General features: G+C 37.8%; 1 protein-coding gene across 5 annotated transcripts in view; it reads right to left on the reverse strand.

The window, feature by feature from the left end:
• Positions 1 to 25,763, reverse strand: part of LOC307145422 (cadherin-like protein 26) — a 116,625-nt gene that overhangs the window by 64,811 nt on the left and 26,051 nt on the right. For 3 of the 5 annotated variants that reach the window (XM_079848537.1, XM_079848534.1, XM_079848538.1), the window contains exons 2-3: positions 3,456 to 3,509; positions 2,853 to 2,948 (exon numbers count right to left, since the gene is read on the reverse strand). Coding sequence is in view for 2 of the 5 variants with exons in the window: in XM_079848534.1 (XP_079704660.1) it covers positions 2,853 to 2,948; positions 3,456 to 3,509 (150 nt within the window). In the remaining 3 variants the exon portion in view is untranslated. Of the gene's footprint in view, positions 1 to 2,852; positions 2,949 to 3,455; positions 3,510 to 4,913; positions 5,239 to 25,763 lie in introns of those variants that run through there. The other 2 variants (XM_079848536.1, XM_079848535.1) reach the window with 2 other exon arrangements.

The raw sequence follows: 25,763 nt of genomic DNA on the forward strand, positions 1-25,763 counted from the left end.
GTTCTATAGTTGTAAAGCACTGTAATTGTTCTTGCGGGGTGATAATTGAGGCTAAATTATAAGGCGCGATTGAAGATTGAACGTTTACAATTGTGGTTCTGATGCTTTCTATTTTCTCAGTGAAGTTCATGAAATCATTACTACTAAACTGTAACGGGATATTTTGTTCCGGTGACGCATGTTTATTTTTTTAGCCTAGCCACGGTGTCAAATAAAAACCTTGGATTGTTTTGGTTATTTTCTATTAGTTTGCGGAGGTGCTCAGCCCTGGCCGCTTTTAGGGCCTTTTTATAACGTGACATACTGTCTTTCCACGCGATTCTAAAGACCTCTAAATTAGTTTGTTTCCATTTACGCTCTAAATTACGGGTTTCTCTCTTTAGAACATGCGTAGTATTGTTGTACCCTGGTGCTTTAATTTTCTCTCTGACCTTTTTTAATTTAACGGGTGCAACAATATCCAATGTTCTGGAGAGAATGGTGCTCATAGTGCTAGTTATTTCTTCTAGTTCATCTGTTTGTTTGGGTTCAGGCAGCAGCAGAGACAGATCGGATAAGCAATTTGAGAAATTATCTATGGTAGATGGGAGGATTGTTTTTACATATTACAGCAGTATGTAATATGCAAGTTACCATGTAATGGTCAGTAACATCATCACTTTGCGGTATAATATCTATATCGGTTGGATCGCTTCCATATGATATGATTAAATCGAGTGTATGATTAAGACGATGAGTGGGACCAGTGACGTTTTGCTTGACCCCAAAGGAGTTTAATAAATCTGTAAACGCAGTCCCTAACGCATCGTTTGAATTATCTACGTGTATGTTAAAATCTCCAAAAATGAATGGATCACTAGGATCATTAGAAACTTCCAGCCGAGTGTGTTTGTGCTAAACTGTGCAGGAATTTGTCCCTCCAGGAGCAGGATTGGACACCCCTGCCAAATGTTACTCCTCCTAATAGCATCAGCAAGTAGCATATTCTTGTGCTGTAACTAAAGCCTATGGGCTATCTATTGTAAGCTTAAAAATGAAGAAAGACATTTTCTTTCCAAGAAGCATTTGGAATTCATGAGGTGTTGATAGTGATCAAGGCCTTGGGGATCTGCTAATTGTAGGGGTGTAATGGTACGTGTATTCGTACCGGACCATTTCGGTACAGGGCTTTCGGTTCGGTCCACGTGTGTACCGAATGACCGAATGCAATATTTTGTGTGCGGAACATAGGTACATTTTCGTGTTTCCACACAAACATATTAAGTGGCGGAAGTATCCGCGTTCAGCGCAAATCCCGCCCTGCAGCTGATTCTAAAGTTTTACCCTTCGTCACTGTAACCTAAACCGATGAAATCGACTGCAGGGCGAAAAAAAGCTTTTCCGCTCCGTGTGCGCCGCCGCACTCTCCATTCCGTGTGTGTGTGTGTGTGTGTGTGTGTGTGTGTGTGTGTGTCTGCGTGCTGCGCTCTCTGCTCAATGTTCAATGTTCGTGTTTGCGCTGCGCGTTCTGCTCTGTCGTTAACGGCCCAAACACTCCAATCATGTACCGATCACGCACTGGAAAAGCAAAGTCCGCTCAAATAACGTGAAATTTCTCTGTAGACTTCTGTTTGCTGAGCTGGTATAGTCATGCTGGCAACAATGGTAAAATTACCTGGCTCTAATCACATGCTCTGGTAATAATAGCTTTGTAGGACTATATTTTATTTTGATAATTAGAAAAAAAATATATAAAAAAAATCTTAAATTGATTATGTTGATTGATTACTTAAAAATTAATAATACATTGATATATTTATGTTTAATATTATTTTTATATAGGTCTATTTTCTGTTCCTTTTTTCCCCCAGTGTTTCATTTAATTAGGTGATTCTAAGTTTAATTATTGATGATTACATGCTTGGAGGAATTGCAATTAATTACAGCAAATTGTGCAATTAATTAGTTCATTTTTTTTTAATCGATTCCCAGCCTTAATTTTTAAATATGAGCAGGCCTACAAGCTGGGATTGGTAATGCTGCACTGTAATCATAGTTTTATTTATATTTTTCATTACATTTATTATGTGATATTGGTTTGAGACTGAGAGTATTTTATTTAGTGGAGAACTTTGCAGCAGTATGTCTTATTCTTTTTTTTATTATATATATATTTTATTAAAAAGTGTTTAAAAAAGTGTAAACAAATTGTTAAAAAAAAGTTTATAGTAATAAACAACCTGCAGTTTAATGTTTGCATTTCTTTCCCTTACTGTACCGAAAATAAACCGAACCGTGACTTTAAAACCGAGGTACGTACCGAACCGTGATTTTTGCGTACCGTTACACCCCTAGCTAATTTGGCATACCTTTAGATTACAGCTGCAATCTTCTGATTGGTTAGTTTGAATGTCTTACATTTGGGTTTCAGTCACATGGTCAAGGAAGGAATAAAAGAAGAGTGTAACTGTAACTGGGGGCTTTTCTTTTCCTCTACATGGGTCTCCTTCTTGAGCACTCTTTTTTTGTTTGGCTCTTCTTCTTGGGGGCTTTTCTTTTCCTCTCTACCTGAGCTCTGCCTTCCATCTCTCGTTACTCTCTACACTTTCTTTCTCTCTCTCTCATTCTATCTCTCAGGTAATATATATGCTGGGTACATTTAACTGTTTTATACAATTTTATTCAAGTGTAACAATAACCAAAAACTGTTTTATACCATCTTGCTGTTAACGTTTCTTTAGTCATTCAGCAATCCTGCAGTCTGAAGCACTGTAGTGAAACCACCATTACCCTATAGATAAGTATGTCCAGCTATGAAATGTCCATACCCAAACCCCCCAACATGCATGGTAACACAGAAAAGAAAAAGTTACCTGTGTTAGCTCAGTGGGATATGGTCCAGGCAAGTTCTCCTCAAGATCAATGGTGGACAGAACCCATCTTCTCTTTGAACGAATAAGAACAGCTTCCTTTGAGATAGAAAGAGATATATTGAGTGATGATCAGTTTCCTTTCTGATTTTGCACTGTAAAGCTTAAAAGTTGAGTCTACTCAAATTAAAAAATAAAATTCCACTCTTTTGATGGTTGAAAATATGTTTTTTTTTTTTTTTTTTTACAGTGCAATCACTTAAAATGATTAGGAAAACATAAAGCTCAACAGATCCTGAGTGACCTTGTAGAACTCATTGGACCCAATATGGGAAGACATTATAGATGAAGTCTGATGATTTTGTCTGATTTTCTAAATCTCCTGTTTGATAGTAATGTGTCTTTCAAAAATACATATTTATAGCTCTACGTTTCTGTATATGTTTCTGTATTTATGTTACATGATGTAATACATATGTATTATATTCTACTGTAAATGAAGTCTTGTTTTATGGTCTGATGACAGGTGGGAATTTGTCGTGACATGTTGTGTCAAGACAGTGAGCTCAGACATATCTTTCGAATTTGTTTTTTTAGATTACCTACCCGCTTTTCACGATTGCCGGCATCATTTTTGCTGGTAGCGGTCACTTCATCAAGCTGATGAATAGACAAAAAACAGAATAATACTAATTGAAAAACATACAATCAATAGGGATAGAACGTCCCTCTCAACGTCTGAGGAATGATTGTTGTGCATATTTTTACATAATACTGTTAACATCCACTTAACTGTTCTATGTCAGGGCTCCAGACTAACTTTTTTTATTAGGAGCGCTGTAGCCCCTGACTTAAAATTTTAGGAGCACAAGCAGAAAATTTAGGGGCGCACCTTAAATCATCTTACAATGCAATTATTCACATTTTCCCCCAAAATAACTGTAAATGCTTTGATAATAAATAGCCTTAACGTACAGAAAGTATGGTGCAGTTTTATTTTAAGATCACAGGCTCCAGACTAACATTTGAGGGCCATGCACTAAGTTCTACAGAAAGTATTTGGTAGCACTGTGGGATGACAAAGCACTGAGCTTAATTTGAGGTGTATAGATAAAGTTAACTTTAATTATTATCATTCATAATGTCTTAATAATTCAAAAGCAAAATGAGTGACAAAATAGATATTAGGGAGTGAAAATAGCCAATAAGCGTCCTCTGCAGCTATGTTTACAATAGTAATTTAATATTTTTTTCTTTTCTTTTTTTAAATAAGTGTGAGTTTTCCTACTTCTTGAAACTTTTAGTTTTATAAATAGGGACAATCTTTAAAGGATGAACAAAAAATGTTTTGGTCAACACATTAAAAATTAGCCTGGCTAACGTCAGACCAAGTCTCATTTGAATAAAATCGCGCTGCGAGCAAGGCAGTATGGGGAAACCCAGGCTAATTAAAAATAACATTTAAATATGATATTATAGCTTTGAAGTGCTGGAAAAAGATGTGTAGGCTACTGTTATAACCACAGTATACCATAGTTACAGTAAGTGGTGTTACTACATTAAATCCATGGTGAATGTTGCTGATCTGTGGACCTAAAGCCTTCTATAACTTGTTCGTTCATGGCACATGTTTCTCCTGGTTTCCACGTCAGCGCTGTTTGATCTGATATGGTTTATAACAGAATTCTGCGTCAAATCTGAATGTTTCTCACCGGATCTCGCAGCAATGTTATTAATTCTGTCGCGAACTCAATGGATTTCTTCACTGGATCTCCACGATGTAACTGTTTCGCGTGATCGCGATCGGCCCGCGACTGGCGAGAGAAGCTCTGCGCTGTCTATTATTGGTTCGAACTATTAAACGGTCTATGAAGTAGAAATGAGTAGCGCAGCGCAGTTTTTTTTCATTTTATTTAATAACATGTCACGGAATACTCTGCTTGAGGCTGAGATGCGTTTTGTGTTTAAACTGCGAAGTGCCTGCAAACTTCTATTTCCCCGCAGTTCTGGGGTAGCGACTGCAACATTCGCAGCTCATGGAGTTCGTCACCTTACTTACAGTACCTCAACCAGCTGAATTTTCGTAGCCAGTCTTCCCGAAAATAGTGGGTTCAGGCCTTTATCATCATCCGACCGACTGTGTCTGTCCCATAGACTGTAAAAAAAATAGGTCTGTCCGTGACATTGATATTTGTCTCCGTCTCCTTCCCACAGACGTTTAACTTACGCGCGCTCGCTTATCTCTAGGACCCTCCCCCTCCACACATTAGCCAGTTACAGTGGCCATTCCCTATTCTTCTCACACTCATTGGCCTGCTACACATTCCGGTGTGATGAACAATCGGGTCCGGCTGAAGAAATGGGTCCGGGCTGAGGACCCCATTAGTATGCCAGTAGTATGCCTGATCTAAATCTGTTCTCGCGATAACTTGTAGCTAACGTGAGCTGTTTTAGTGTTATTATGTGGTAGCTTTATGTAGAATGCTAAATCCCGCTGCTATATGCAAGGTAAGATTGAATTAAATTTTATATTGTATATGTAAATCGTGTATATTCTATAGCTAATATTTAAAATCTCAAGTTGCGTCAATAGCAGGAGAAAGACCGCGAAATTTAAAAATACTACTGTTATTGTGTCACGAAATGTAGTTTTAAGAGTTTTTCAGTCGATAATGTAGTTGTTTAAAGCTCAAATATGTTGTTTGTTTATACAGATAGCGCCTATTTAAAAATTTGATCTGACGTTTTCGGAGATGTGAGATCCAAGGGATCACCGGTTGCTCAGCGCTCATGTATCCCGCTTGGAACAGCCTTACCTCGGCTAGAGCTGCTGCTGCTCTCTAGTCTAGTGGAGTGGTTAAACATGAGATATAATTCGTCTTGTGGGACGATCTTTGAAATCATTAATCTATATTTTGTTCCCTGGCAAATCGTTTTGGCTGAGGGCAAAGTTTTAGTTTCATAACTTTATATAACGTTAAATTATTTAGGCTTTTTATCTTTAACGTTGTAGCCTGCTGACTTATGTTTGACTGAATCGTTTAATTACTTTATTTCTTGACTTGTATGGCTACTTATACTTTCATAATTGCTATTATTGATCAATAAAACTGAAATTTAACAAAAAGAGACAGGGTTGTGTCATTTTATTTTATATAGCCTATGTAAGAATATTTATATATATATATATATATATATATATATATATATATATATATATATGATATGATATCACCAACATGGCATGTATTTTTTTCATGTATGGGATGGGAAGTATTTCAGAGTATCACTGACAAAGGCTCAAAAGAGTCCATGACTTTCTAAAAGATCTTTTAAATACAGATTGTTTGTGTTTTTGTTTTACTTTTAGGACTGGAGAACATCTGGTAATGAGATGTCACTTTTTTCTGTTTGTTAAATGCTTAGTTACGGTTGGGATCTCTGCAAAGGAATACCTTCTCACAACATAGCGACACTTTTTAGTTAACTTAATGAATTACTAACGTAATGATAGCAGTAACACCAAAACGTACTTTGCAAGATTAATCGCTGTTTTATATGGATTAACCCTTTCATGCATAGTGGTCACTACAGTGGACAGCTATTAAAAAAAAAAATTCTTAAATTTGCACGGGTTTTGATGGCATAGTTGCACATCATCCTCTTCAGTGGACCCACCCTGGTGCATCATCCTATATATTTAAACCAAGTGGCAAGCCGTTGTGCTTCGATTTTTTTCCCCCTCCAAACCAAGATGGCAAATGGTCAGTCAGAAATGCCAAGTTGCTCCGGAATATCCACCCATTCCTTCTATCCTAGGAGACTCTTGTAGGTAAAAAAAAATATTGCAGCATCAAGCAATATCTAATGCAGGGTTCACCAATCTCGGTCCTGGAGGGCCGCTGTCCTGCAGAGTTTAGCTCCAACCCCAATTAAACACACCTGAACCAGCTAATCAAGGTCTCACTAGGCATACTAGAAACTTTCAAACAGGTGTGTTGGAGATGGTTGGAGCTAAACTCTGCAGGACAGCGGCCCTCCAGGACCGAGATTGGTGAACCCTGATCTAATGAGTCCTATCAAAGTTGGGTCATTATACGTAAACGTGCCATTTTGTGTCCCTTAGAAAAAAAAGCTCTGTAAATCTTAATAAACCATAAAACAAATAAAATATTTTATAATTTAGTTTCCATAATATGTCTAATAATATAAGAATAAATTAATTTCTGTTTCTTTTGTTTTTAAAGGATTTTAATCACATTTTTGTGCACAGCATCTTGCAGAAATGTTGAAAATGGCATGTCCCTCAGTATGATTTTTCTACTTCTGCTTGCATCATCTGCCTTTCATGAAGTTGATGGTAGAAGACAAGTGTTCTCTTCTTTTCTTTGAGTTCATGTAATATCTGAAAGACAGGGACACGCTCATTGTGTCAGCCCTGTTACCAGAAAAGCATATGTTAAAAAGTTATTTGTACATATTTAAAAAGGGATCTCCATATCTCAGCTCAGGAGAGGTGTAGAGAGCCAGGACTTGCACTCATCTCTACGCCTCATCGCCCTCTATCAGAATCCAAGGTTTCAAGAAGATCCGAGAAACTTTATTTTTCGACCCAAAAAAACTATAAGGCCTACCCCTGTCGTTTTTTTTGGGTCGAAAAATAAAGTTTCTTGGATCTTCTTGAAACCTTGGATTCGGATAGAGGGTGCTGATGCGCAGACAGGAGTGCAAGATTGGAGGCTCTAGAGCCTTCCAGAGCTGAGATATGGAGATCCCAGGTAGCATTTGTTACACTGTGCAAAATAGTGGTTTCACGGACAGTGGAATTTTGGGATGACACTTGGTGCTACGGACTCAGGGGAGCCCGCTGAGTGCTGATAAACAGGTTTCATCAAAATATTTCGAAAGCTGAGCTTAAAAACCACCGTGTCCGCGAAGCCACTATTTTGCCGCCAAATAGTGGTTTCGAGGACACTCATTTTTATGCAAATTAAACACTGAAATGACTTGAAAATTAGTGTGATGTGTTCAGTTGAGCGTGCTTAGTACAGTGGGGGTGGTTTAATTAACGAGAATTGATATCACACATGACGGGAGAGCAAAAACACATAAATGTCCCAGATCCAACCTATTCAGAGGATGCAAAATAAGAGTTTCACGGACACTGCATTTTTTATGCACATCAAGCACTAAAATGACTTGAAAATGAGTGTGATGTGTTCAGTCGAGTGTGCTTAGTACAGTAGGGGTGGTTTAATTAACGAGAATGAAACTTTTTTAAACACCAAACTTTTCCGCCCGCTCCAGGGGGCCGTGGCGAGATGGAAAATGTCTCCCCCTAGTCGATCGGCCCTTTCCAAGCGGTGTTCGCGAAACCACTGTGGCAAATGCATTCATTTAATGGGTGGGTGGGAGTTTTATAGAAAATTTGGCACGGTGACCCCTGGGCCCGCCCCGATCGACATACCGAAAGCGCCGGTCTGTAGAGCGAAGGCAAAAATATTCACTAACCCTAACCCTAAAACTAACATTTTCAGCCTCTAACATTAATTGGCTAGTAGGAGTTTTATAGAAAGGTCCCAGGGGCCCCAAATTCGGCACGGTGACCCCAGGGCCCGCCCCGAGTGCCATACCAAAAGCACAGGGCTCTAGAGCAAAAGTGAAAAATTTCAGCTGCTATTGGGGATGCGAAAGTGGACTGACTTTGGTGGCAGCGATATCTCTGGAACATTTCTCATTTGCAAATGCCTTTGCATTTATTTGTGCAATGAGGTTGATTGTGGTGACAAACTTTGAAAGTAGTGCATATAACCTTAATGTATGTATGTGTATGTAAACATGAAGGTACTTTATTTTTGTTAAGGTTGTACACAACACAGTGTACGTGACATAAATGTTTCACCTTTGAGTTTGCTTATCAAAGCAAAAACAGTGAGTGATGTTCCACAGCACTAAGGACTGCAAGTGTTCAGTTGCATGTGACGTGTTGTGTGTGTGTTTTTGCAGAGTTCCTCGTGCCAGTCCATCCATGACACCCAGGTTCAACGAGCTAACTACGTCTGCTGCTGCGTTGCACCTTTGAGTTTGCTTATCAAAGCAAAAACAGTGAGTGATGTTCCACAGCACCAAATACTGCAAGTGTTCAGTTGCATGTGACGTGTTGTGTGTGTGTTTTTGCAGAGTTCCTCGTGCCAGTCCATCCACGGCACCCAGGTTCAACGAGCTAACTACGTCTGCTGCGTTGCACCTTTGAGTTTGCATATCAAAGCAAAAACAGTGAGTGATGTTCCATAGCACTAAGGACTGCAAGTGTACAGTTGCATGTGACGTGTTGTTTGTGTGTTTTTGCAGAGTTCCTCAAGCCAGTCCATCCATGGCACCCAGGTTCAACGAGCTAACTACGTCTGAAGCTGCGTTGCACCTTTGAGTTTGCATATCAAAGCAAAAACAGTGAGTGATGTTCCATAGCACTAAGGACTGCAAGTGTACAGTTGCATGTGACGTGTTGTTTGTGTGTTTTTGCAGAGTTCCTCAAGTCAGTCCATGACACCTAGTCCAGCCTCCTCACCTACCAGGTCACGACCGCACCATCTAAAGGGGAAACTGACTGACTGCATCATCTAGGCCTTAGGATGGTTCCACAAAGAATTGACTGCACATACAACATGAATTTACTTCAAACTAAAGATCTGACTTTACATACAGCAAAAGACACTGCATCTATTTGTGTCTCATTAGCTCTCAAAAAACTTTAACCTTACAGTTCATTAAATATTTTAACACAGCTAACTCAACATTAATTGTTTTTAAATCTCCACAATGTATAGCCAGAGGACTATCACAAAAGTGTTTAGGAAAGTAAATACATACTAGAGTATGTTTGTTTAAAGCTGCTTTGTATTGTTGTGTATTTTAAAAAGCTCTATAAATGTCCTAAAACGATGTGCATTTTGCTTGTAGTTTTGTGTTAATAAAAATGTAATATATTACATCTCATAATTCAGTTGAATTCATTATGTATTGTATTGTGTAATTTAATTAAATTTTTATATAAGTTTTGGTTCTCTCATTTTATTACATTAAATGTTATTGTGTTGTATGATGTTCTGTATTAAGAATTAATTCTGACATAAATCATATGCATTAGTACACAAATGACATGCTTGTAATAAAAAAGCATTTTATGCCCCATTGCTTAATAACAAATAACTTTGTCACAAAACATACTTTAAAAATGTTATTTCTTTCAAATAAAAGATTATTATATGAATTAAGGGGTTTGATTAATTACATTAAAAATTGTGATTCCATAATTTTATTATACTGTTCTTTAGTCAAGGCTAGATTTAATATTTATACCCACAAAACATAGCTAGCATTCTGTAATTTATTTAAATGTCTAAACTGGTAATACGAAAAATAGTAATATACACAAATAAGCATTATTTTAAGAATATTTTAATAAATAAAAGTGTACAAAATAATTACATAATTATAATTGCATTACGAATGGCTGTGAATATGGTAAGGCAGTATCAGTGCAGTATAAGCTCAGGAAAAGCTCATAGCACGAATCACGATCATCGGATAACGTTAGCTGTATGCTATGCTATTATCTAAGCTAACTAAAAAACACTACCAACGAGAAATGTTTAATTTCACAATCTATAGCTTCGGTTAAATACTAGTATATGAAACGTATACTTTAGAATACATTAAATACATTAATGATTCGTTATAACGTAGTACAAACGTCTTCTATAATAAAGTGATTTTGTATGATTTGTAACCAGGCACTAAAGCGATTACCCATAAAACGGGCTTTGAACCAATCGGATTGCTTGGGTCCTCAGCCCGGACCCATTTCTTCAGCCGGACCCGATTATTCACCACACCGGATTCTTTGACGCGCCCCTTCCACGTTTAACGTAAAAAAAAAAAAAAAAAATTACTGGTCGCACATGTGCGACTGGATGTAAAATTCAGTCGCACATTCTCAAATTTTGGTCGCAAAATGCGACCATTTGGTCGCAGTCTGGAGCCCTGTATGTCCAAAACAAATAAATAATAATTGTCTGATTCAAATGAGATTACTTTTTTCTGTTTTCTTTTAACACTGTGTCAAGTTTGTCTAGCTTGTTAAGACTGAGAATCAGCGCCAACATGAGAAACAAGAATACATAAACAACCTCATGCCAAATGCCTTACTCACATAGGTGGCATTATAAAAAAATGCTCACACCCAGTGCTTAACATTTATACATGGTTCAAATGTGGCTCTTGTCATCAACAAAGCATTACCGGTTTTGTTGTACATAATGTGAGTGAAAAATTATGGCAATACAGTATGTAGCCTACTTGTTTTGGGTGACTTTGACTCAGGTTAGTGACAGGCCTATGTAACGTCAATATGTGAACACCCCAAATGGTCTCAGACCCCCCTAAATGGTTGATGGGGTGAGGTCTCGGTTCATTAGTTTGTCAGATTGTGATGTTCCCTTTTAAGTCCACTTACATTGTAAACACCAAGAGCACTGAGGCCACTTGCAGCTTGTTCTGTTTTTGATTCACTTTGACTTTTTTAACTAGATTTCATCTGAAATCTCACATATCAAAACCATAACAAATCAGGTAAATAATATGCAGTGAGATTAGAACTGATGCTAAAATTATGACCTCAGACATATCTGCAAATGCAAAGTCAAGGTAGCCAACTCAAACAGACTTGGATACGCATTAGGCTGTTATCGCTCTTTCGCTTTCGAGGCTATAGCTTTAATCCATTAAATAAAAGTATTGTTTCCATGCTGCTAAGAGGACCGATGGCCAATTACACACTGCAAAGTTTTGGAAGTGACATCCACATATAAAATCGTGATTCACTCTTGAAATTGCAATTGACGTAGTGATAATAACCATAACATGGGACAAAAATATGGCATGTCAAAATACGCGCAATGTAACTGCAGACTAATACTCATATTACAAGGTTCGTATCAATATATTTTTGAAATTTCATTCAAATGAATTGTAAAAGTAATGACTTGTAAATAATCTTAAATGTTTCATGTACATTGGTGGAGCCTTTGATTATACATTATATCTGCACTTTACTGGAGAACCCGCACTAATCTCAGATACTCAGTGATTTGTCCATCTCACGGTAAAATTAAAATCTGAATTTTTAGTAAATGTGAAGCTTAAGTTCAAGTAAATGTGTATTTGTCCAGCTGACAGTAAATTTTAAATGTTCATGTTTTACAAACTTGTAGCTAAAATTTGGGTAAATGTTTTTATCCATCTGATTAGTCAAATTAAAATGTATGTGTAACCAGGTCAAAAGTTACCAAACTAATCACTGTACCGATTAATCAATGCTCTGGGTTAAGGGAATTACACAATAGCATGTTTCAGGGTTTCTCTGACTCATTGACGTAACAATACTCAACACCCCCAATTTTGGCAAGTGTTGTATACATGACATACCCAAAATAAAAAGGTTGCTGCTCATAAGTCATTCTGAATAGACAAATAAACAACATACATTTAGAAAGCCAACCCTTGAGAGTTTACAGTTCAAGACTCAAAATTAACCAGACTGTTATTAATATTGAGATATATAAGCTCAAACATAAAAACAAAAACAACAAATATTAAGAATATAACTATTAAATGTATAAAAATATTAGTTGAATTTAGGATAGCAACTTATAACCACTACTAAAGTGTAGCCACAACCGTGGTCATGCTTCATTTCAAATCTGAGAATGATATCTCTAAAATTATGCATTTTATGAAGCCTATTGTGAGACCATGTCAGGGGAGGATTTGGAGAAGTTTCACAGAAGGCAAACAAGTTTCTCATCAAATAGTTTATTGCCCTCTAAACACCCATTTACAGTCTCTGACTAATGTCTGGCGAGGAGAACTGGCACATTCATGTTCTTTTCATTTAAATCGACCAACCTTTCACACCTCTGCCGGTATGAGACTTAATCTTCATTATTTTCTTATCCTTATTCTTTTGTTTGAATTCAGCCATTATAGCCTTTCTTCTGGCATAGGGCTTGGTCATTTACACCTAATGTAACCCCCTATCATAGGTGTCATTTACACTGGGGACGCTGGGGACATGTCCCCACCACTTTTTGAAATGGCTGATTTTGTCCCCATCACTTTTTGAAAGCATTTGGTTAAAATGTTCTGAAAAATCAAGCGAACCAAGAAATGTTAAAGATTTATTTATCAATTATCACTTAAAATACTACTAAGATCCATATTACTATCACACGAGCCAATGGCAATTAAATGCACGGATGCATAGTCAGATTAATGAATGAAATAACTGTTCACGAACAGAAGATTGTATTTGACTCATGCTGCATACACATACGCAATGGCAATTATGCCTACTGTAAATATAGAGTTACAACTATGATTAGAGTTGTTTGCATAAAATGCACCGTGAACATTCACATGTTTGCCCTGTGATAGGCTACAATTTATCTCCATAAATACTATTTTCTCAATTCTGCGCATATATTTTTACTTACTTACATCAATTGCTCGATCAATATTATCATCACATATTTTATTTACATTTTTTTACTGTAGGTACCTGTAAACAATTTAATATAGGTTAGTTTGTGTATATTTTACACGTAGTTCAATACTATGTGCTGCTTTTAAACACCAGCCAGATAATGATTTATGAAACAGATCTATACTCATCTCACTTGCACCAAATAAATGCAGTAATAGAAAGCATAGAAACGCACTGAAAATGATATGCAGGGGCATATTTGAGGGGCATGTGCTAAAATTGAAAAAGGGCACCCCCCTCCCTTTTTTTTATATCAAGATTATTTAGTAAGCCTACATAAAAAGAAGAAATGGTCACATCTTCATGACAAATTCAATAACACAAAATCATAGTCTCAAAAGCTTTAGATTTATTCACAATTAATAAAAACCATAATAATAATAATAATATAGATAAACAGGGTTTTAAGGGCTTCTTTAAACCTAATTACAACAGCAACCTTCTGTGAGCCAGGGATGTTAGTCTCTTGAAGGTCTCTTATTCACTACACTTTCCCTAAAATAAGCCAGCAATGAAAAAAAAAAACATATAGTGTGAAAAGTACAGTTGCAGTGAAAAGCATTTCTGAAGGATCACGTGACACTGAAGAGTACTGAACTGGAGTAGGGATGCTGAAAATGCAGCTTTGATCACAGAAATAAATTACATTTTAAAATATATTCAAATAGAACACAGTTATTTTTATTTTGTAAAAATATTTCACAATATTACTGTTTTTGCTGTATTTTGGATCAAATAAATGAAGCCTGGGAATGAATTAAATCAGGAATTGCATTCTGCATGATAAAATATAAATATTTCACAGTGATCTCCTGTAATGATTTTTTTTTAGTTACTACTACAACATTACTGTAGTAAAACCATGTTTGTAACATTACATTTTCATCAACAGGTTTCAAACTAGTTTGTTGTAGCTATGGCCGGGCGCTCAGTTTTTCCTGTTGTAAAATACATTTGTCCAAAATCGCATTTTAGAAAAGATGAAATGCTACTGTATGCACAGGCTATTTAAGTGTAGGCTATGTATTGGCTATGACTATGACTAGATGGCAAATGCTAGCCTAGACCTCTCTCTCAGGCGACGTCCCACATGTCTCAGTCAGTGAGTCAGACATCAAATAAATAAAATATGAGCCTTTATAGACACAGTGTTTAGTAGTACTTATTCAAACAACAAGATATGTATTTATTTACCCTTCGCAAAACTTCGTTCAGCTGCTGTCTATTATGCGGCTGCTGTGGAACTTCAGTTGATTCAGTGAATATAGAGGGGGCGGAGTTATCAGCTTACTGACAGCTTGAGGATCGAATAAGATTTACACAAGCTCGTTTTAAGAACTTTCATTGGCTAAATATTTGTAAAACAGACAGACAGACGTAAAGGGTGACCAATAGCATTGATTAAAAAAAAAACACCACCAAAAAAGGGCACTTTGGAGTGTAAGGGCAAAAAGGGCATGTGTGCTCTGCACAGGTTGAGCCCTACCTGTGCACGTGCCTGCAGCCCGTACCGCAGCGTCAACGGGGAATGCATGAACGCTGACTTCTCTGTTGTAACGTGACGAAACGGTACATAACGGCACACAATGATGAAGTGCTGAGGCTGTCACCCTCTGAAAGTCAAGTCGCCTCTCTTGAATCCTAAAAACACTCATTGTGAAAAAATATCTCTGTGGTAATGGAACTCGGTCGCTGTTGTCTCTCGCTCTCGCTGTCAGACTCAGATCACCGGAAGTTTTCACCGGAAGTACTGGCCCACACACTCAAGTTCGAACGTCAACGGTCACCGTGCACGGTTAGAATTGACCCTTCGCAAAACCACGCCCCGAACACGCAGATTGGCTACTGACCAATGTTAGTCTTATATTGAACTCTACGTTGTTAGAAAGAACGTGTTAGAAATTTCATGGGACTACCGCTCCTTTCCAGCTTCATGGATTTGCGCTCTGGCCTGAGCAGGAATGGATGGACGCTACGTTCAAACCTCGAAGTGTTGGGGAGGAGGTTTCATTTATCCATGTATTAGCTAGCTAACATCGTTAGTTCTTCTTGAAGTTGTAACATTTTTCAACTTTAAGAGAAGATGTTGATCAACAGTACAGGTAGGGGAGTTTTTATATAGCATATATTTGCACTGTGATTGATGTAGTTAATTGTAGCCGATTAAGTAATTTTCAGATCAATAAAAAAAAATTGGCTTCATGTGTGTGTGTGTGTGTGTGCGCGCGCGCGCGCGTGCGTTTGCATGTGAGAGAGAGGGCCTGCGTGCCATCTTATAGTTTTTAACATAGTTTGGATTTTAGTGTGTTTTTTTTTTTTTTTTTTGTGGCATACTGACAGTATTTGTCTGGCCTACGCTATGCCCATTTTTGATGCGCCGTTATTCAATATTTTTCCCGTCCTGCTGTAATGTTTTTTCATCTGATCTTTTGTCCCCACCACTTTTCAACACAAACTGACGCCCCTGCCCCCTATAGACGAATAATCCACCCATTAGCTTAAGTCTTGTTAGAAAACAAACAACAAAAAACTATTATTGGAACTTTAAATGCAAATTATTTTTAATATATATTATGGAATAGAAAGCTCAAAGCTCCTGCAGCAGGTGCATTAGCACAACAGTTAGCCTCAAGCTACATGACAGAATTTAATTTATTAATATTACACTTTTATTTAAAGCTCACTTTAACACACCATCGAGTATTTGTATCATATTCTGGTCGCGGTTTAAAATGTTTTCAAGTCCAAAAAAGATTTTGAAATATGTTATTTTTAGCATTTTATATGAAGCTATGGGCTGTGCTTACCTATACCTTTATTCTTTATTCATATAAAAATACCCCAAATCGCACGATAACACCACACAAAACACATATACTTAAATCGTGCATTTATTAGAACTTGTTTCGGTGAAGAAATGTCACTTTCGCTTTGTTTATCACGGATGTCCAGAATGAGGAAGTGCACACAGGACGCGTCATGCAGAAGAGGTCACGTTGAAGCACGTCAGATGATTGACAGCTGTACAGCGAATGATAACGCTTCGAGGTCAAAAGTCACGCAAATCAGGAAGAGGAGATACACATCTAGCTACGTTAGCTGTTTGAGCTCTTCAGATCGCATAATTCAGTGGAAAATGAATAGAATTGGTATTCTGTATGACGAAAATATTTTACTAACATATGATAATTAATCAATATTTCTCCAAATACGCGCACCATTGTAATAAATGCCCTGGCGGATTCTGTATATTATATGTATCTGAGCACAAATAAACCGGAGAAGACGAGAATGAATGTTGTGTGAGTGTTGATTTCTATTCAAAATAACGAACGTTAGAGATTAATTATTTTGCACTCCTGGCATAAATTAAGAAATGAATGTCACTGCAAACCAGTTTAATCATAAACAGTGGTCAAATATCGAAGCTGGAGTCTTAAACCTTCCTTATGATGCTGATTTTGTCCAGATCAAGTAAGTGTGATGTTTTGACGAGTAATGCATTTTGAACAACAATAATCCGGGATCACCATCAGTGATCCCTGCCGAGCAAGGGGTTAAGAAACGTGACTGTGTGACCTTCAGGAAGTGAAAAATGTGAAAAAGGAAGGTTGTATAATTGGGTAATGGATTTCCTTTTCAAGCGTACAATACAGGTCAGGTTTCAAATTGTCAGTAGGAAAAATGCAAGTTATCTGTTTCTCAAAAAAGAAGAGTAGCCCACAAATAAAATTAAAACTATATGAACAAACCTTAGAACAAGTATCCGAAATTCGATATTTGGGGTTGTGGATGGATTCAAAACTTAAATTTGACAGTCACATAAAGAAAATAATAGATAAATTTAAAAAAGGAATAAACGTTTAAACATGTCTGGCAGGGGTAGATTGGGGTGTAAGTCGGCAATCATTAAAAAGAATATATTGTGCAATGATCAGATCAGTAATAGATTATGAATGCATAGTATACAGCTCAGCATCCAAGTTAAAGAAAATAAATGTTTGAAGACAAGAATTCCAAGGCACTCGAATGTTAGTGAAAAAAGTTAAAAAAGCCTTTATTTCATTCCTGGCTTAGGCTACTTAAAAAATTGGTGAGAAGTACACCTACGCGTTGTGGCTACATGCCTTCATCAGACCCTGAAGTACTAAAATAATATTTACAGTACATTTAGTTTTGAAACACAAGTGCTGTCCTGTAGTGTGACATAGGATATTAGATTTTTGTACTGGCAGTTACATGGACAGACATAGGGGTCCTTTAGTCAAGCCCACTACCAGGAAGTCCCCCAGATGTTTGGATGTGCTAAGGAGGTTAAAAGATGAGTGTTAATCGCTTATTAATTTGGTATATTTCATAATTTCTGTCAGACCATGAACGTGTCCATTTTTGATAGTCCTGTGGTGTGACTGATCTAGACCAATCTAGTTCGAGAAAGAAAAAAAAAATTTTTTAAAAAAGAATCATATTCAGGTTTAAAACAATGAACTTATTCAGTTCCTGTAATGCCCAAGGTCAGTCTTGTATAGCAATGACTCAAAATGGCTGCAAAGGTGAAAGAGTCCTGTGGTGTGACAGCCCGTCCTGTAGTGTGACATCATTAAGTCAGATGTCTAGCTAGATTCTCGTCTGTTATCTTTGCAATATTACACATAAATATAAATATATCTCTGTCTCTATGTATATATTAAACAAATATTGCAAATATTATATATAATATACCTATATTATACATATATTAAACATAAATATATATCTGTCTTCATTATACATAATATACCTATATTATACATATATTAAACTTAAATATATATATGTCTTCATTTGTTTGTTGCATGTGTATGTTAACAGTCACTGATCATTGTTTTTAAAGTGATTTATGTCAGTTTTAGGCATGAGCAAAGAAAGGACAAGGAGGTACCAGGAAAGGTTAGCACAGGATGAAGTCAAATTTCTCTTGTTCACTGGAATCTTTGTACAAAGAGCTGAATGGATAATTATTTTAGCATGATTTTAATGACTTTCTCCTGAGAAACAAGATATTTGTTTAGTCTTTTAAGTTAAAAATAGAATCGTCTTTATTACGGGGTCTGATTTGACGCCTCCAAAATGTTAATTATTCAGTATGTCTTGTTCACTATGTTTTGAGTTCAAATTCATACACTAATTAATAAGATTGTACTGATATGTTGCATTTTCATTAATGTTCAAATAGAGATGCAAATGAATTTGTTTGTTACAAAAGTATTCAATAAATATACTTGATAAATAACATGCGTTGCGCATGTTATTCATATGCTATTTTAAGGGCACATGCTTGGCCATAATCAATGTAGCGTGTGCACAACGCGCATGCACTTTGATTATCTCATCTACACAGAAGCAGCAGTTTTCATTTTTGCAAATCATACATTATTACGATAGATAGATAGATAGATAGATAGATAGATAGATAGATAGATAGCAGGGACGTGCAGTCAGGGTAAGCAGGGTAGGCAGTGCCTCACCAAAGGAAATGTTGACATTACATTTATTAATTCCAAGAACTTTATTAATTCACCACATTATTAACTGCATTTATTTTATTCCAAATATTAATTTTTGTAACAAAAATTTTCAGGAATACACATATAATATACTCATTTTGCCATTGTTTGCTCCTAAAACCATTGTTTCATGCAGGAAATTCAAGGCCATGGCCATTGAGGCAGAGGTTAGCAGTGCCTCTTTGGTCCATAGAACGTAGTTTACGTAGGTTTGCGCATGCGCAGTCAGTTCTCATGCTGTCTTGAATGATCAACATTGAGGCAGAGACCGAGCTTGCTTCATGTCACGTGATCCACTCGCTCTCACTCAATCCGCGCTTCCCGATCTAGCGGCGCCTAATGTTGGCTGTCAACAGGCCCGGGGTGGGTAATCGGGAGAATTCCCGGTGGGCCGCTTCACTTTTGGGCCGGTCGAGGATTTTTGTTTTTTCACATTTGTCACGTAGTTACATTACGCTACACACGTTCTACATTCTGACACCACAGCGCGCAGCCTCTGCATAGGTTGTACCATGTGGAGGGGTTTCTCCCCTCCCCTCCTATAGAGTTGGTTGGGTCCATAGCCCGTCTTTTCCAAAACGTTTTCTCAGGTAACTACCGCGGCACCGCCGGCGCCTACCGATAGCTGGGCCGGCCCGGTAGTTACGCATCAGGGAGGATGGATGGGAGGAAGAGGCCAGGAGATATGGAAGCTTGTTTCCGCCACAGAATAAAACATTTTAAAAGATAATTGCGACTTTTTAATCTCACAATTGCGAGTTTACATCTCGCAATTCTGTCATTATTTCTCAGAATTGTGTGAAACAAAGTCGCAATTGCGTGTTATAAAGTCGGAATTGCGAGATATAAAGTCAGAATTGCGTGAGAACGTCGGTCTCCTCGGCTGTGAAGCGCTCCTGGCGCGCGCCTGGAAAATCCGCTGTTATAATAGGAATCCGCTATAGAATAAGCGCGCCTGCTCTTAAAGGGAATGTGAGATGACGCTCTGATTGGTTTATTTCACGTTATGCCCAAACCTCATCTATGAATAATGAAGCTACTTCAGACCAACCCATTTTAGATTTGCGTCGGGCGCAAGAGTCATTTATCCCGCCGGTATAATAGCAACAGCGCCCAAGACCCGCCCACAAAGTTACTTGCGTTTCGCGCTTGATACTTGCGTTTCAGACCGTTAAAATAGGGCCCTAGGTTTTTTCGGTCAGTGGCGGAATTGTTTTCTAAACCTGTAAAATAGCATGAGGGAACGTTTGCGCTGAACCGCCCCGCTAGTGTATTTCTTAGTTAACCGACGTGCGTCTGTGGAGGGAAAAGTCCGCTGTGCGCGGGTGCGAAATAGGAATGATACATGCGTCGGTGTACAAAGTCAATTGCGCTGGGTGCAAGATAGGGCCCTATATATAGCTCATGTAGGTATGGCTGGTAATGAGTTGGCAGACAAGTTTGCTAAACAGGCTTTGAAAGCGACAAATGTGTCTATCCAGTGTAAAATATCAAAATCAGAGGCTAAGTCAATGATTAAAAAACATGTTAAAAAGTTGTGGCAAGATAAATGGGATAGGGGAGATAAAGGGAGGGGTTTTTACATTGTAAATCCTGAGGTTGGTCAGGGTCGTCTGGTAACAAGGTGTCGAAGAGAAGAGGAAATTTTTACAAGAATGAGAATAGGGCACACCGGACTAAACAAAACATTACAGCTAATAGGAAAACATAATTCAGGAAACTGCGAGATTTGTAATGTGCCAGAAACAGTGGAACATGTCTTTATGATCTGTAGGAAATTTAATAGAGAAAGGGTTTTAATTAAAAGGAAAATAGAGGACAGTGGGGAAAGGTTTATTTTTAGAGATATTTTGTCTAAGGCTTCTGATCATAAATTCCGAGTAATAAAATATATGTTTGAATTTTTAAAGAACACCGGACTCAGTGACAGTTTAGTTTTTTTTTTTTTTTTATGTAGCTTGCAGGCTACATTATTCCCAAAGATGTAAGCCATAGTGATGATCAGGCACAATTTATCTGGAGGGTGGCGGTAGTGCGCTAAGTTAGTCTGCATCCGCAGTTAAGCAGCCGAAGAAGAAGAAGAAGAAGAAGAAGTCGCCTGTGAACAGCGCGTTTTCACAACGTGGTTGAAACATAGACAGTATATAAATGGACACAGCGACCCCATTGGATTCAACGGAGAAAAGTGAAGTCAATTGACCTTTCGCCGAGCCCCGCCCCCCTTAGTTACTGTTGCTACGTCCGACAAACAAATGGTCAAACACGACCAGCGCGACAGATTGCCATGACGGAAAAAGGTATACCCGTGCGTGTCAGTGACCTTTTTTGGAGCAATACCTCCGCGATATCCTCCAGATTGAGGCAAAAAGGGTTACAGTATGCAGTGGAGGGATATATTATAATATAAAAATACGCAATGAAGGAGACACGACTACTATCTACGTCTCTATCGAGGCTAAAGGCCCGTTCACACCAAGGACGATAACTATAAAGATAACGATAAAGATATAATTCTAAAAATCGTTCTCCATATTAAAGAATAACAGAGTTCACACCACAACTATAACGATAAAGATATGAGGAACGATATCGTTGGGATCACTTTCAGAACGATTTTTTTTCCAGCTGTCGAACGATAAAACACTGACAGCCAATCAGAATCCACTCTAATTTAAAGGTCTCGCGCATTTAAAATGGATCTGGATCATCCGGACGCGCGCGTGCTTAGAATAAAAAGACCGTTATCGGTCGTTGATGTGGACGCATATAACAGTTATAGTTATAGTTATCTTTATCGTTATCTTTATCGTTATCTTTATAGTTATCGTGCTTGGTGTGAACGGGCCTTAATGCTTACCGGTGTTCATACACATCATTTGTGATTATGGCAAAGAACAAGGAAACAAGTGTTTAAAAGCATTGTAAGACACTTACTGTTGTGTTTTTGTGTGAAAGAAAAAACTGTCTCTGAAAATAAAAGTGCTGTCAGCAATAATTTCTTATGTGTGTTTTTTCGCATAACACTGCTGCAAAACACATGGGAGTTATATTCCCGATGCTGTAGTTTATTTGATCAGTCACAGTATATCATTAATCAAGCTTCATTTGACTTTTCAACTACAATTAGGCAGGTGAACTGAAAGCTTTTACAATATTTTAGCTATAACTTAGGCCTATATCATTGACAAAAGTATGTGGTGCATTTTCTTCCAAAAATGATTTTCTTTCTCAAATTCATGCTTCAAGTTGACAAAGCACAATAAACGAAATCACACAATAACTGTTTAACCAGACATAGCCTTAATTTGCATCTAAATAACTTTCATTGATTGTCTTTCATAATGCACTTACCATAATATTTATTAGGGGGACAACAGATCACAAAAATCGCGGTTGAGACCATAATATTTATTAGTGGGGCAACGGATCATAAAACTCGCGGTTCAGACAATATTATGTTTTTTGAGTTACAGATAGGATAGTTTTTCAGATCAGAAAAAAAAAAAAAAAAAAAAACCTTTAAGTAGCCATCGATACCACAGCCAGCAGACATATTTATGCTTCGTAATGTTCGACACACACATTTAACTGGGATTGGGGCCGTCCACACTGTTTTATCCATTGTAGGCACCGCTCACGTTGTGTTTTCGGCTTTGGGAATGGAAAGACCACAACTCCTCCAGACAATCTCTCGGGGTATGTAGTGTCCGATTTACAAACGCCATGGGCGCACGCTTCACCATCTTGCTAATGTTTGTCGGACCTGCTCACATAGTAACGGTTGCTATGATGTGTGATTGGACAATGGCCGTTTTGGGGGAGGGGCCGGCGAAAGGTCAATTGGAAGCACTCACTTCCTGATGGTCGAGCGTACTGCGCTGTGACAATTTCGTGACGAACCTGCACCTTTTAATTACGATCACATGAATGAACTGAAGTGACCAATCAGGAGACGGACAAAGGATGACGCAGAGGGTATGAAAAGGAAGCGGTAAGGAAATGGAGAGGGGGACGGTAAACGTAAAGACAGCAAGGGACTGACAACAGACAGTCATAGCACACGGTTCTCTTCATTCACTGCATGAATCTTTCGTCTGCTATTAAAGATCTGCGTGGAAGTGAACATTACTAGTAACGCTAATGTCAAGTCAAGTCAAGTCCAAACGTGGAACTTTACCAAACGCACACTGTTTCGAGTTGGTAGCCTACAGTCAACAGAGGGAACGAGCCAAAAGGGATTTAATCGCCGCATTTTTGGAACCTTCAGACACCAGCTGCCGAGCGTTGCCTGTTTTAAAGCCTTACCTCAGGTACTCTCTCCAAATCCATTCCACTCAAGCCCGAAAGTCTCCTCTGTGGCTTTGTGCTTTCACGTCAGTGATAAACGCACATAACGTTACACACACACACACACATACACAAACGAACATTCAACATTCACAATTACTCATTCTAACTCTTTCAAGATACGCTCAGAGCGAGCGCTTTTCTTTTGTTCCTGTTTTGTATGATTATTTTTGAGCGTGACGATTTTGCATATGGGTGTAAATGTGATATCTTAAGTTATATTTTGTAAATCATGGACTATCGATTACTGCGAGCCTACAACACTCGACCTACATCAAAGACATTGTGATTCGTTATTGTAACCTCTGTTGTGAGAAATGTATTTATTTTTTTTATTTTTTGGTTTTGTAAAAGAATAATATAAATATTTACACTAAATCTTTCTTGTGGGATGTTTTGTGAAGAAGGTTAATGCTTATACAATTTGTTTTTGTGTAACTGGTGGCGTACGAGCTATCCTGGTATAAATTATTATGTGTGGTAGACCTTAATTCTACCTGGCGCCCGAATTAATTTAAAAATCCTTTTGCAAGGGCGTGCCACCGTTACAGCGCAGACTCAAACTGAGCTTGACGACGTAGATGTGACGTGAGCAACCTGTCTGTCTTCTAGTAGCTGTGCCAAGAGAAATCTGAATCATTCCCTTCTGAAACTTGCAGAGACGGAGAGTGTGAGTAGGAGGTGTCCATGAGCTAGGAGCAGGAGAAACTTTTGCTAAGTATTCTGATTAATTATTTTGTCATTTTGCCTCCACGTCCCCCCGATTGCCCGCGAGCTTCTCCTCCTGTCCATACGGTAATTTCTATACTGTGCGACAGAGACTCGCGTGGTTATAACGCAATCGTTAGCCTATTTTAGCCTACGGGGCCATAACGGAAGCTACAAGGTAATGGAGCCTTTTATACATTTTCGTGTTTCTTTAAAGGGGGGGTGAAATGCTATTTCATGCATACTGAGTTTTTTTACACTGTTAAAGATTTGGATTCCCATGCTAAACATGGACAAAGTTTCAAAAATTAAATTGTACGTTTGAAGGAATATTTCTGTTCCGAAAATGCTTCAATTTCGACGATGATTGTTTTATAAACAAAGCCCAGATCGACGGATTTGCAGATCGTCTAATGCTTAACCCTCTGGGGACCAAGCTGTTTTTGGGTCCTTGAGATGTTCTGACATGCCTTGACATCTGTGCTTTTTCCAGTTCTTTATAAACATGTTAATGGCTAAGGTGTAAATTCACTCTATATAGCACAAACAGGGCTACCATAATATGCGAGCAACGTGTATGTAGATGTTTGTATTTTTAAGAGAATAATGTTTATGCGTGGTTATTGGAAAAAATTAAAATGAAAGTTGCTGAATTAAGACCACAAAACACATATTAAATATGTGTCCACAAGACTTTTGACTAATGGATGTTGTCCCTTTGAGTTCTAGCTTCAAAATTATGTGAAAATAGTCTTGCTTTATCGTTCACAAAAAAAAAAAATACATTGATTTAAATGGTGTAAAACAGGTTTTGCTTGGAAAGCCAATATGCGAGGGGGACGAGCAGTTTACACCTTAGATTACAATGTCCCACCCACTCTGCATAAATAGCCATTCATTCAGGTGTGACACTGACTGAGCCACAATGCAAGGACAAAAGATATATTTAGAAGAAGACTTATATTGACCATTTAAGATTTCGCTTACATCTCTCTTGTAAATATGTTTTGCTATTTTATTAAAAATGTTACAATTACAACAATAATTACAATTTCAACAATATTTCAAGTGTACTCTTTCTTTGTAAAAAAAAAAAAAGAAAAAAAAGATTATAGGCCTACATTTTATCATATGTATTCATTAGTTTGAATATAGCCAACATTGGAACATCTAACATCTTAGTCTATGAATTTATTTTTGACAAAAATAGTATTTTTTTGCAGTTTAATATGTTGCTTATACAAATACATTTTATTTCAACATATTCCAGTCGATTTTTACTCATCTCAGTAGGCTATAGCAAAGCAGTTTATTCTTTCACACACAGACGCGCGATTCATATTTAGGCTAAACAGTCTTTACAAATATGTCCCCTTCATTCATCTCACAGAAAGGCGAGTCATATTATAGAAATGGGATTCATCTTTTTGCGGTTTACATAGGCCTACACTAACGTTTTTCCATAACGTTATTCCACACGTGAGAAAAGAAAACAGCCTACCTCACTCCTCAGCGGAATCTGCTTCTCATTTCAGGAGATATTGCTCCTCATCAGCACTGTTCTGAAGAATCTTTTCTCCATAAGGTAGGCTATAATGTCTCACTCGCGAGGAGTCGCGACGCGCTTTGTTTACAGCTGATGTGGGCGTTTCACAGCTCTGAAATAGTTCTCAGAATTTGCGTTTGAATAGCACGCGCTCTCCGGGGAGT

Source organism: Squalius cephalus, assembly GCF_949319135.1.
Source record: "Squalius cephalus genome assembly, chromosome: 18".
NCBI classification, from domain to species: domain Eukaryota; kingdom Metazoa; phylum Chordata; class Actinopteri; order Cypriniformes; family Leuciscidae; genus Squalius; species Squalius cephalus.